Raw genomic sequence first — 13,243 nt, 5'->3', positions numbered from 1 at the left:
TGGGAGCTGCATAAATTACAGAAATACCTAGATATGAAATTACCAACTATTCTATACCACTCCAAAAATATCTCCCTCCCTGAACGCAGAGTTGCAATTTACATTTTCTAAAGCTAACGTTTTGCTTATAACTATATGTTTCAGAAATCGTGAAGTAAATTAGTTAAAAGCACATTTCCGTTGATATGTTTGGCATCGCATTGTTTTTTAAATTGGCTGGTGCAATAAAATGTTTACGAGTATATACTTTGTAAAATAAAATTTTTCTTAAAATATATTTGAACCTTAAACTGATCTCACGGGAGTACGTCTGCTATTTTTCTTGACATTACCAACAGACAGTTCTGATTCATTCCCTCCTCTTCCGTGTGTGTGTGTGTGTGTGTGGATTGTTGTCCGCTGGACTGGTCACAAATAGAACTGGAGCCGGAGCTCGAGCGGCACATCCGACCGAGTTGAGTCATGGCGGCTCATGTCGATGACTGTTTTCCTTATCAGGGTCTTTTACCGAAAAAAGAGACTGGCGCTGCATCTTTTCTCTCCCGGTATCCAGAGTACGACGGCAGGGGGGTTCTTATCGCCATCCTAGACACGGGAGTGGATCCCGGAGCACAAGGACTCCAGGTAACGCGACTGTAGCTCAGGCCTTGCGAAGCCTCGGGCTCCCATACTCCGCACACTGAAAAGAACACCTCTCGCGTCCGAGGTCCCTGAGACGAGAGCTACTGGACAACTTTACACTACATTTTGTGTACTTAAGACAGTATATGATTACAATCTGAATTTATGTTTCTATATTATTGGGAGGATAGAGGTGGGAGTTACGATTAACTCTGGGTTGGCCTGTTTCAAATTTACCAATTTAACGCTTTGCTCTCACCAATGACTCTGGGGTTATTAATTATTGCACAATTATTCGCTTGTTTTAAAATTTCACGTTAATTAGCATAGCGGAGGCATAATTAAATGGGCCCGGGTATATTGGACATTGCATTCACTGTTTTAAAGAAAAAATTAAGCCCCCTTTCCCCATACCATGAACAATTTAAGTTTATTGTCGTGACTGGAAGAAGGCTGCAGAGATTTACGTCGTTGACCAGTGGCAGTAATAGTGGCACTCGGGAGGAAATGGTGCGTTACTTCTGCCCATTTTCAAGGGAAAGTCTGCAAACTCTATAGCCGTCTTGACTTTTCTCAGGAGTGATAGTATGTTGACCAGGAACAAGCCCAATTTGACCGCTGATCTGGAGCACAATTTGCGATATAAATCATTTTCCGAGTCACCTCATTATTTCTTCGCAAAGTTTCAAAGGCACCAAAGTACTACATTCATGTGCAATTTTTAAAGGTTGTTTAAATGATTTTATCCTTGACTCTACAACATTAATTATTAATGTTTTTCTAGTTCCACAGAATATTGTCAACTTCTTGTGTCCCTGCCTCTGAAACAAACTGACTTTCCTGCCTTTTGGCAAGATTGAAAATGATGGGGAAGGTGGCATCTTTCCAAAGTGGCATCCGTGTATAAGTTGGGGATGTTCATTAAATGTGGTGGTGCTAATTAGGAATGGAGTTGTGTACTACACATGAGAGGGGGGGAGGGGGTGGTGACTGACAGGATTTAAGTTGATTTAAATATTCTCTTAAAATGGGATTGGTAAGGTGGTAAGTCTGTGCTGAGCTTATTATAGATATGTCATACAATATTTTTCATCTAACCCATGTAAACAGATTTTGAATTGTTAAATTAGAAGGCATGACCAAAATCTATTTTTTAAATGTTTTACATTTATTAAGCACATGGGCTCTCATAATTGGTCTCAGTTACATGACAGTAGCTTAATTGAGCATGTGACACTATTTCCAGTTATGACAGTCCCAACTTATCCTGAATCGCCACCTTCCTGTGGCTGAAGAACTCTTCCCAGAGACGCAATGCGAATTCCGCCCACTAAGGGGCACAATGGACATGATCTTCACCGCGCGGCAGATACAAGAGAAATGCAAGGAACAGCACCTACCCTTGTACATGGCCTTGTTCGACATCACAAAAGCCTTCGACACTGTCAACCATGAGGGATTATGGAGCATCCTCCTCCGATTCAGCTGCCTTCAAAAGTTTGCCACCATTCGCCGCCTGCACGATGACATGCAAGCCGTGATCCTGACCAACGGATCCACCAAGGACCCATTCCACGTTCGGACCGAGGTCAAGCAAGGCTGTGTCATCGCACAAACGCTCTACTCTTATCTTCCTTGCTGCAATGCTCCATCTTGCCCTCAGCAAGCTCCTCGCTGGAATTACAGGACAAATGGGAATCTGTTCAACCTCCACCACCTCCAAGGTCGACCCATCTTCCGTCATCGAACGACAGTATGCAGACGACACTTGCGTCTGCACACACTCGGAGGCTGAACTCCAAGCCATCGTCAGCACCTTCACCGAGGCTTACGAGAGCATGGGTCTTACACTAAACATCCATAAGACAAAGGTCCTCTACCAATCTGCCTCTGCCACACAGTACCCCCCCCCCCCCCCAGGTTATTAAAATCCACGACGAGACCTTGGATAACGTAGACCATTTTCCATACCTCGGGAGCCTATTGTCAACAAGGGCAGACATCAACAACGAGGTCCAACATTGCCTTCAGTATGCCAGTGCAGCCTTTGGTCACCTGAGGAAGAGAGTGTTTGAAGACCAGGACCTCAAACCCGGCACCAAGCTCATGGTCTACAGTGCAGTGATGATACCCACCCTCCTATATGGCTCAGAGACATGGACTATGCACAGCAGGCACCTCAAAACACTGGAGAAGTACCACCAGTGCTGCCTCCGCAAGATCCTGTAAATCCATTGGCAAGATAGAAGCACCAACGTCGGTGTCGTCGCTTAGGCCAATATCCCCAGCATTGAAGCACTGACCACGCTCGATCAGCTCTGCTGGATGGGCCACATCGTCCGCATGCCTGACACAAGACTTCCAAAACAAGCACTCTACTCTGAGTTCCGACATGGCAAGCGAGCCCCAGGCGGGCAGAGGAAACGCTTCAAGGACACCCTCAAAGCCCCCTTGAAAAAATGTAACATTCCCACCGACACCTGGGAATCCCCGGCCCAAGACTGCCCAAATTGGAGGAAAAGCATCCGGAAAGGCGTTGAACACCTTGAGTCTCTGTCGAAAGCAAGCTGAAGCAAACGTCGACAGCGGAAGAAGCGCGTGGCAACCCTGGCACCCCACTTGCCTGTTCCTTCAACGTTCTCTGCCCCACCTGTGACAGAGACTATAGATCCCACATTGGACTCTTCAATGACAGAACTCATCTCCAGTGTGGAAGCAAGTCATCCTCAACCCTGAGGGACTGCATCTGATAATGGCAGTGAAAGCTACTTCGAAAAGCAAAAATTGAAAATTGTTCTTAACATTTTTTTTAACATTACACTGGTCAAATCTCACACCTTCTTGAAATAATCACCAGTGAAAATTGTGAGAATTACAAGTGTCAGAAATTCAGACTAGTACATTGGTGAAAATATTATTTGATGTCAAACATTTTTTGTAGACATGTATATGAATCATCAGTTGGGAACTTTTGTTTTTTTAATTGAATTATGATGCAGGGGAAAATAAATTAATTTATATTTAATTGGCACTAGATGGAATCTGAGTAATTTATTTAAAAAAATGTAAAAACATGAAGTTTTATTGATGTTTGGAAAAATGTTGCGTATATATAAAAATTAAAAGTATTATGTATGCTGCACTTACCCTGTGCACAAAGCTTACATCCTGAATTTTACAGCAACATTTGTAATGGCAGTTGGTAAGAAAACATTCCATGTAAATGGTTGCCTCTATCACAGTGTTGATGCCGGTTCATGCCATTAGGTGATGCTGCAGTGCAAATTGCCCAGGAGAGCCACCTAACTCCAAGCTGCCATTTTTTTCACCCAATGTGAATTTTTAATTCAATCTGTCTCATTTCATTTATATTTAAATTTTATGTGTTTTCCATTATCATTATCTCTTGCCATCACTTGAAGTTCTTCACAATTCCTACCCATATTGTGGCCTTTGCCCATGGGCCAATTTTCTTCCTTAGTCAGTGCCTTGCACCACAACTCTCACTCCAGACCAGAGTCCAGCTCATTTTTCTTCGTTGTTTTCCAGATACTTTACTCTTCCATTCTTGCCTTCTGTTTTCTGCACTCTTTACCACATCTTCAGCTGGGCAGCACTTCAAGGCAAATCGTGTTTGATAAACTTGATTTGATTTTTTTTGATGAAATAATGAAGAGAATTGATGTATATGGACTTTGACAAGGCATTTGATGCAGTGCCACATAATAGACTTGTTAGCAAAATTGAAGCCCATGGCACCGTGGCTAAAGAATTGGCTAAGTGACAGAAAGCAGAGAGTAGTGGTGGTTGGTTGTTTTTTTAGACTGGAGGGAAATATACAGTGGTGTCCCCCAAGGGATCGGTATTGGGACCACTGCCTTTTTTGAAATCTATTAATGACCTGGACTTTGAAATGATATCCTTTATACCAAAATTTGCAGATGGCACAAAGCTTGGATATACAGTATTGTAAACAGTGCGGAGGATAGTACCAGACTTCAGGAGGACACAGACAGAATGGTAAAATGGGCCGACACATGGCAGATTGAATTTAATGCAGAGAAGTGTGAAGTGATGCATTTTGGAAGGAAGGATGAGGAGAGGTAATATAAATTATATTGGTAGCATTTTGAAGGATACGCAGGAACAGAGACCTGGATGTTCACATACGCAATCCTTTGAAGGTGGCAGGATAAGTTGAGAAGGCTGTTTTTAAAAAAATAAAGTGTGTACAGGATTTTGGAGGGGTTCCCAACCTCTCTGGAATGATCAGGCGTTTCATGAATTGTGGGTGCCTCCCTCAAGCATCGCCTCCAGCAGCCCGGGAGATAAATGATCTAAATTTCCCACTGTAGTGGGAAGTTCATCACTGGCTGCTCTCTGAGAAGCCTCTGGCTCAGTAATGTCACCCGGAGTGCAATTGGAAGGGGGTTGGAGAGGTGGGAGCCGGGGGGGGGCTCTGAAATTGGACATGTCTCTGACGTGGGAGTGGGGGCTCTGTAATTGGTGTGGACCTTTGAAATTGTGGGGAGCGGGGGGGGGGGGGTCAAGTGGATAAAGAGAGGAAGACTTGGGAATGGGCCCTCGGGGAGGAGTGGGAAACGGGATCGGGGAAAAATGGGTGATTGGGGGAAAGAGGGAGTCTAGGAAATGGGGGATGGAGCCTGGACAATGGGGGCTTGCAGGAGATTGGGGAATAGGATTGACATGGGGCCCAGCATTTCTTGCAGAGCTAGGAGCAGCAGCAGCAACATGGTGAGTGGAAGCAGCACTGAGAGAGGAGCATGCAGTAAAGGGGTGAGTGAATCCTGGGGACCTTACTGTGGGTAGATAGTGAAAAAACATTTCCACTGCTGGGTGAATGTAGAACTAGGGAACAGAAACTAAGGGATTCACACCGGAAGAAACCAGGGAGGAGAAAGGTTCTTCAACTGAAGACTATTGGACTGTGGGATACTTCACCACATGTGGCTACTGAGGTAGACTAAAACTTAATTAAAAAAAAGGATAAATATTTGAAAAGGAGGAATATAAGATGATCTTGGGTGGGGTGTGGAAATGGAGTTACAGGAGAGAGCGCCAGCACTGGGGCTGAATGGCCTTCTCCTGTGCTGTAATTTCTATTTAGTCCGAGCTCGGGGAGTGGTTTAGCTGAGTTTTGCAGGATGTGCCCTGTGCGAAGTGCCCCAAACACTGAGCCCACTCCTGTGTACAACCTCTGTTTGGTTCAGGTCAGTCTGTACTGGTCAGTTTTGACGTATGACAGATCAGCTCTGCCTGAGGTTGCCAGTTCAGAGTTGTCCCCTTCACACGGAACCAGATTCCAAGGAGATGGAGGAGAGATTGGGGCTGTTAAAAATGGCATCGATTGGGGAGTCTGACAGCACCTTACGCCGTGCAGGGGGATTCTGGCTATGGTTTCAGGGTGAAAATCAGCTGGTTACGGGACTACTACTCGTTACAGGTAGGATATCAGGGTCATTGAGCTGGGTGGGACTGCAGAGAATCACCTGCAGTGACTTCTCATCCTACTCCCAAACCATTACCCGTCCTGTTCCCAAGGATCTATCCTTGACCACCCCACTGCCCCCCTCCTATTTTTCATCTACTTGCTGCCCCTCGGTGACATGATTTGAAAACACAACGTCGGGTTCCACATGTACACTAACGACACCCAGCTCTACTTCACCACCACCTCTCGACCCCTCCACTTTCTCTAAATTGTCAGATTGCTTGTCCGACATCCAGTACTGGATGAGCAGAAATCTCCTCCAACTAAATATCGGGAAGACCAAAGCCATTGTCCTAGCTCCCCGCCACAAGCTCCGTTCCCTAGCCACCGACTCCATCCCTCTCCCTGGAAAATATCTTGGGCTGAACCAGACTGTTCACAACCTTGATGTCTTCTTTGACACCCAAGGTGAGTTTCTGACCACATTTCTGTGCCATCACTAAGTCTGCCTGTTTCCATCCTCTAACATTGCTGGACTGTGCCTCTGTCTCAACTCACCTGCAGCTGAAACCCTCATCCATGCTTTTGTTACCTTTGGACTTGACTATTCCAACACCGTACCGATCTTGCGGTACCCCACTAGTTACAGTCTGCTAACCTGAAAATGGCCCGTTTATTCCTACTCTGTTTTCTGCCTGTTAACCAATCCTCAATCCATGCTAGTATGTATATTGCCCCCAATCTCATGAGCCCTACTTTTGTTTCATAACCTCTTGTCGAATGCCTTCTGAAAATCCAAATACACCACATCCACTGATCCCCCCCCCTCGACACCCCCCCCCAAATATTCTGCTAGTTAAAACCTCAAAAAACGAACACTCGTCAAACATGATTTTGTTTTCATAAATCTGTGTTGACTGCCCAATCCTATTATTTTCTAAGTGCCCTGTTACCACATCCTTAATAATCGACTCTAGCATTTTCTCTACTACTGATGTCAGGCTAACTGATCTGTAGTTTCATAAGAAATAGGAGCAGGAGTAGGCCATATGGCCCCTCGAACCCGTTTCCTGTTTTCTCTCTTCCCTCCTTTCTTAAATAGTGGGGTTACATTTGCTACCTCCAATCCGCAGGAACCGTTCCAGAATCTGAAATTTTGGAAGATGAAAACCAATGCATCCACTATCTCTAGCCACCTTTTTCAATACCCTAGGATGTAGGCCATCAGGTCCAGGGGATTTATTGGCGTTCAGTCCATTAATTTCTCCAATACTATTGTTTTACTAATAATTTCTTTCAGTTTCTCATTCTCGCTAGACCCTTGGTTCTCCAATATTTGCGGCAGGTTTTTTGCATCATCTTCCGCGAAGACAGATGGAAAGAATTTGTTTAATTTCTCTGCCATTTCCTTATTTCTTATTTCCCATTATAATTTCTTCTATCTCAGCCTGTAAGGGACCCACATTTACTTTCACTAATCTTTTCCAATACCTATAGAAGCTTTTACAGTCTGTTTTTATGTCTCTCGCTAGTTTACTCTTGTATTCTATTTTCCCTTTATCAATTTCTTGGTCCACCTTTGCTGCATTCTAAGGTCCTCCCAATCCTCAGGCTTACTGCTCTTTATGGCAACATTATAAGCCTCTTTCTTTGATCTGATATTATCTTTAACTTCTCGTTAGCCACGGTTGGATCACTTTTCCAGTGGAGTTTTTGTGTTTTAATAGAATGTATATTTGTTGTAAAATATGTATAATTCTTTAAATGCCAGCCATTGCTTGTGTACCATCATACCTTTAATGTAGTTTCCCATCTACCTTGGGCAACTCACTCCTCATACGTTTGCTTTGCTTTGTTTAGATTTAAGACCCTAGTTTCAGATTTAACTAAATCACTTTCGAATCATATTATGGTCACTTGTCGCTAATGGTCCATTTACTCATCATCATCATAGGCAGTCCCTCGGAGTCGAGGAAGACTTGCTTCCCCTCGCAACATGAGTTCTTGGGTGGATGTACAGTCCAATACGAGAACCACAGTCTCTCTCACAGTTGGGACAGATAGTTGTCGAGGGAAGGGGTGTGTGGGACTGGTTTGCCGCACGCTTGTTCCGCTGCCTGCGCTTGATTTCTGCATGCTCTCGGCAACGAGACTTGAGCTCAGCGCCCTCCCGGATGCACTTCCTCCAGTTAGGGCGGTCTTTAGCCAGGGATTCCTAGGTGTCAGTTGCTTTTTAATCAAGGAGGCTTTGAGGGTGTTCTTGTAACATTTCCGCTGCCCACCCTTGGCTCGTTTGCCGTGAAGGAGTTCAGAGTAGAGCGCTTGCTTTGGGAATCTCGTGTCTGGCATGCGAACTATGTGGCCTGCCCAGCGGAGCTGATCAAGAGTGGTCACTGATTCGATGTTGGCCTGGTTGAGGGCGCTAACGTTGGTGCATTTGTCCTCCCAGAGGATTTGTAGGATCTTGCGGAGACATCATTGGTGGTATTTCTCCAAGGATTTGAGGTGTCTACTGTACATGGTCCGTGTTTCTGAGCCATACAGGAGGATGGGTATTACTACAGCCCTATAGACCATGAGCTTGGTGACAGTTTTGAGGGCCTGGTCTTCACACACACTTTTCCTTAGGCCGAAGGCTGCACTGGCGCACTGGAGACGGTGTTGTATCTCGTCAATGCCTGCTCTTGTTGATAGGAGGCTCCTGAATTAAGGGAAGTGGTCCACGGTGTCCAGGGCCGCATCGTGGATCTTGATGACTGGGGAGCAGTGCTGTGTGGCGAGGACAGGCTGGTGGAGGACCTTTGTCTTCCAGATGTCTAGCGTAAGGCTCATGCTTTCATATGTCTCAGTAAATACGTCGACTATGTCCTGGAGTTCAGCCTCTGTGTGTGCGCAGACGCAGGTTTCGTTCGCGTACTGTAGCTCGTCCATTTACGACAAGGTTATTAATTATCCCTTTCTCATTGCACAATACTAGATCTAAAATAGCTTGTTCCCTAGTTGGTTCCTCAACATGCGGATCTAGAAAACCACCTTGTATACATTCCGTGAATTCGTCCTCCACACTATTACTGCAAATTTGGCTTGCCCTGTCTATATGTAGATTAAAGTCCCCCCTGACTACCGTATTACCCTTGTTACATATGTCTCTTAATTTCCCGATTTATACTCTGCCCTACATTACAGCTACTGTTTGGGGGCCTATAAACAACTTCCACCAATGTTTTCTGGTCCTTGCTGTTTCTTAGCTCCACCCAAACTGATTCCACGACTTGATTTTCTGAGTTAAGATCCTTTTTCTCTACTGTCTTTATCCCATCCTTTATTATAAGGACTACTCATCCTCCTTTTCCATTTTGCTCGTCCCTTCTAAAAGTTAAGTATCCTGGAATATTTAGTTCCCAACCTTGGTCGCTTTGCAACCACGACTCCGTAATGGGTATTAGATCAAACCTATTCATTTCTATCTGCACTATTAATTGCTTTATTTTGTTGCGAATGCTCCGCACACAGATATAGTGCCTTTAGCATTGACTTTATTTTATTTTTCCTTGATATCTTAGTCACTGATGCCGTATTAGCTTTGTTACTCTCTCTGTCTCTTCATGACCCATGCTGCTTATTTTTAACAAAGAACTCTACTCTGCCATAGAGCATTGACATTTCTCTTGCTGCTTTTAAATTTACTCTTTCTTTAATTCTCCCACCCCCACTTTATTAGTTTAAAGCCCTGGTTCCAGCTCGGTTCAAGTGGAGCCTGTACCAACGGAACAGCCCCCTCTTTCCCTGGTACCGGTGCTAGTGCCTCACGAAGCAAAGCCCCTGCCTCCCACACCATGCCACGCAATTTAACCTTTTAATCTGCTTATCCCTATGCCAATTGGCTCATGGCTCAGATAACAATCCAGAGATTATTACCTTTTGAGTTTCTACTTTTTAATTTGAACTCAAACTCTCTCTTGGCAGAACCTCATTCCTAGTTCTACCTATGTCGTTGGTTCCTACATGGACTACGACAACTGGATTCTCCCCTTCCCACTCCCAAATTCTTCTCCAGCCATGACGAGATGTCTTTAACCCTGGCATTGGGCAGGCAACACAACCTTCGCAACCTCTGGTTGCAGCTGCAGAGAACAGTATCTATCCCTCTGACTATACTGTCCTCTACCACAACTTTCACCCCCTCCCCAGAAGGCGTCCTGTACAATGGTGCTATGGTCAGCTTGCTCATCTATCCTGCAGGCTTTTCCCTCATCCATACAGGGAGAAAGAACCTCATACCTGTTGGATAAGGACAAATGCGGAGGCTCCTCCAGCACTGCACTTGCGCTCCTCTTCCATGCCTGAGTTGCAGTCACACCCTCCTATCCCTCACCACTAACCAGACCTGTACTAACCTAAAGGGCATGACTGCCTCCTGGATCAAAGTGTTCAGGTAACTCTTCCCCTCCCTGATGCCCACATCTCAGATTCCAGCTCAACATCTCTGAGCTGAAGTTCCTCAAGATGCAGGCACTTACTGTAAACGTAGTTGTCCAGGATCACAATGCTGTCCACAAACTCCCACAGGATGCAGTTGTGGCATACCATCTGTACTGCCATCCATAAATGACCTTGTTCCATTTAATTAAATTTGTATTTAAGTAACTTAGTTTACAGTTTAGTTTCTTGACTACTTAATGGATCTAGATTAAATTATGGGTAATGAAATTAAATATCTACCTGTAATACAAAGCACTACAAGTAGTGTAGGCAAAAAGCAACAACTCCTTCCCCCTCTTCTCTGAATTCTCACTATCAAATTCTCAAATAAAACAATCTGTTTAAGTGCAGTCCATTTAAGACACTCTGTGCAGACTGCTCTGCAGACTTGTTTACTTTTAAATTATAGGAGCATCATCCAAGTTACAAGTGATGACTCCGTTCCCCTGCTCCTGGTGATTAGCGCCTATGTAAGACAAACACTTATAGCTGACTGACCATTAACTGCCACTGGCAGGCAGCTTCTGTTAACTACAGTATTTACAATTCCAGGTTTAAATCAAAATGTTAAACTAAATTTCACTAGTTACATTTTAACTTACCCAATACTTACCAGAAATTCCTACTCTTTCCAAATTCCCCAATAAAACACTCTGTTTAAGTGTACTCCGTTTAATGCCGCTCTGTGCAGGCAGCATCTCTGGAGAGAGAAACCGGGTTAATGTTTCAGATCAATGACCCGTCGTCAGAACTTTATGCTGTAGCCGATTGCAGAAATCAGTTAACTGCTCTATTCTTAGTCCTGTCAATCCTCCTTTTTTGAGGACAAAAACAAAGAATCATATTACTGGAATTTATGGACATTCAATTATATTGAACACCTTCCTTGTTCCAGCCGTTGGTCTATTATGCAACCCGTAAAGGAGCCAAAACGTTAAGATATTGTTATCTGACCACGAGGACTTTTTTTTGCTGATGCCCATGTACATAATGAGTTGGTTGTATTAATGAAAAGAAATGACACAAGGCCATCTGATTTTTTTCAAATCATTAGTCAATGTCTGCTTAGTATTTTGCATGAAATACTGAGTTTTAAAGATTTTTTTCTAGCTTCCATAACACATCAAAATACAATAATATCGGAAGTAATTATTTGGCGATTTAAGTAGTTAATGGGTCACTAATGTGAGAACATGTTGTAGATAAAGAGTGAACTTGCATTTATATAATACCTTATTATGTTTCTCAAGATGTCCCAAATCATTTCACATATAATTAATTGTTTTGAAGTGCAGTTACAGATGAAGAGGAATGCATTAATTTTGCAGTTATGAATGTCATTGTCTAGAAGATGCTGTTAATGTTGCTATTGGCTACTGCCAGTAAGCATGTAAGACTGCACTTTGAAAATTTCCTATCTAGCTTTCCCCCCTACATGGCATTTGTAATTGCACAGCTACACAAAGGAGCTTAAGGGAATGGAGCATCTAGCTTGTGTAACATCTTTCCTCGATGCCTTTTGTTGCCGCTGCTGAATCCCCAAATGTCACTTTTTTTTTTTAGAAGTTTACCGTATTTTATAAAGGCATTTATGTAGTCTTATACATTTCTCTATATGATCTGTGCTTGTACTTTGATTATAAAAGTTTGGTGAAGCAAAAATAAATTTGCACTTATTTTGGCATATAGATGATCTGTTCATATTACTATATCACTGAAAAGAGCCAATACTATTACGTAAAACTGTTACTGATGAAACAAACCCAATTTTCAGACAATTGAGGTGTTAATCATGCTGGAAGACTAATGGAATGAGCTGCATGGTTTCTTGAAGCATTTCCTGTGTTTATAAATTACAATATTGCATTATGGCTGAGAATAGATGCTGCAGCCTTTAAAGTGGCTGCTTGCTGAGAGTAATTACAGTTATGAAGATTACCATCTGTTGTGATATTGCTTAACTGAAAATAAACTTTATTTACAGGTCACAAGTGATGGAAAGCCCAAAATTGTTGACATTATAGATACCACAGGCAGTGGGGATGTGAACACATCCACTGTATTGGAGCCAAAGGATGAGAAAATTATTGGCCTTTCAGGAAGGACTCTTAAGGTAATAACGGAGCACTTTTAAAAGTTTGTAATTTTTACGCCATTTAGATTCCAAAACAACATGCACATTGTGGACAAGAATTTCTGCTGGGTTGTGCTGTTTTATTCAGTGCAATTCACCCAAAATTAGCCAAACTAGCATAAATAATCTAGCGATTTAAAGCACAAATTATGTCCAGCGCAAATTGCGTTTCCGCGATCTTTGGTGCCAGTTTTTAAAAAATCATGATAGAAGCTGGCCCCTTTCACAAAACTGGCCATGCACCCAGATTGAAATAATGACCATTGCGAGTTACCGCTAATTGCGTCTGTTTGCGGGCCTTCAAGGAGATCTTTAAAATTAAGCTTTTTAAGTGCAAGGACATGAATATACACGTTTTTAAAGCTTTCAATTTTTAAAAATTTATTGAGCACTGACTACCGTACACCAATGTAATGAATAAATAGTTCTATATAGTTTTTTTAAGCCTTTTCAGATATTTAAGATTGGATTACTCACAGGTAGTAGACAAGACACTCTGATTGAAAATACTTATTTTTATGTGATAAACCTATTTTCAACTATACACTATTAAT

At 43.1% G+C, this 13,243-nt stretch overlaps 1 protein-coding gene across 4 annotated transcripts in view; it reads left to right on the top strand.

Annotated features, from left to right (window-relative positions):
- Positions 1-367: 367 nt before the first annotated feature.
- Positions 368-13,243, top strand: part of tpp2 (tripeptidyl peptidase 2) — a 185,874-nt gene continuing 172,998 nt past the window's right edge. For 2 of the 4 annotated variants that reach the window (XM_070891898.1, XM_070891897.1), the window contains exons 1-2: positions 368-624; positions 12,540-12,668. In XM_070891898.1, coding sequence (XP_070747999.1) covers positions 463-624; positions 12,540-12,668 — 291 coding nt within the window. In that variant the 5' untranslated portion in view covers positions 368-462. The remainder of the gene's footprint in view (positions 625-12,539; positions 12,669-13,243) is intronic. The other 2 variants (XM_070891895.1, XM_070891894.1) reach the window with 1 other exon arrangement.

This window comes from Pristiophorus japonicus, chromosome 10 (assembly GCF_044704955.1).
Source record: "Pristiophorus japonicus isolate sPriJap1 chromosome 10, sPriJap1.hap1, whole genome shotgun sequence".
Classification (NCBI taxonomy): Eukaryota; Metazoa; Chordata; class Chondrichthyes; family Pristiophoridae; genus Pristiophorus; species Pristiophorus japonicus.
This window is presented reverse-complemented; position numbering and strand designations above follow the sequence as displayed.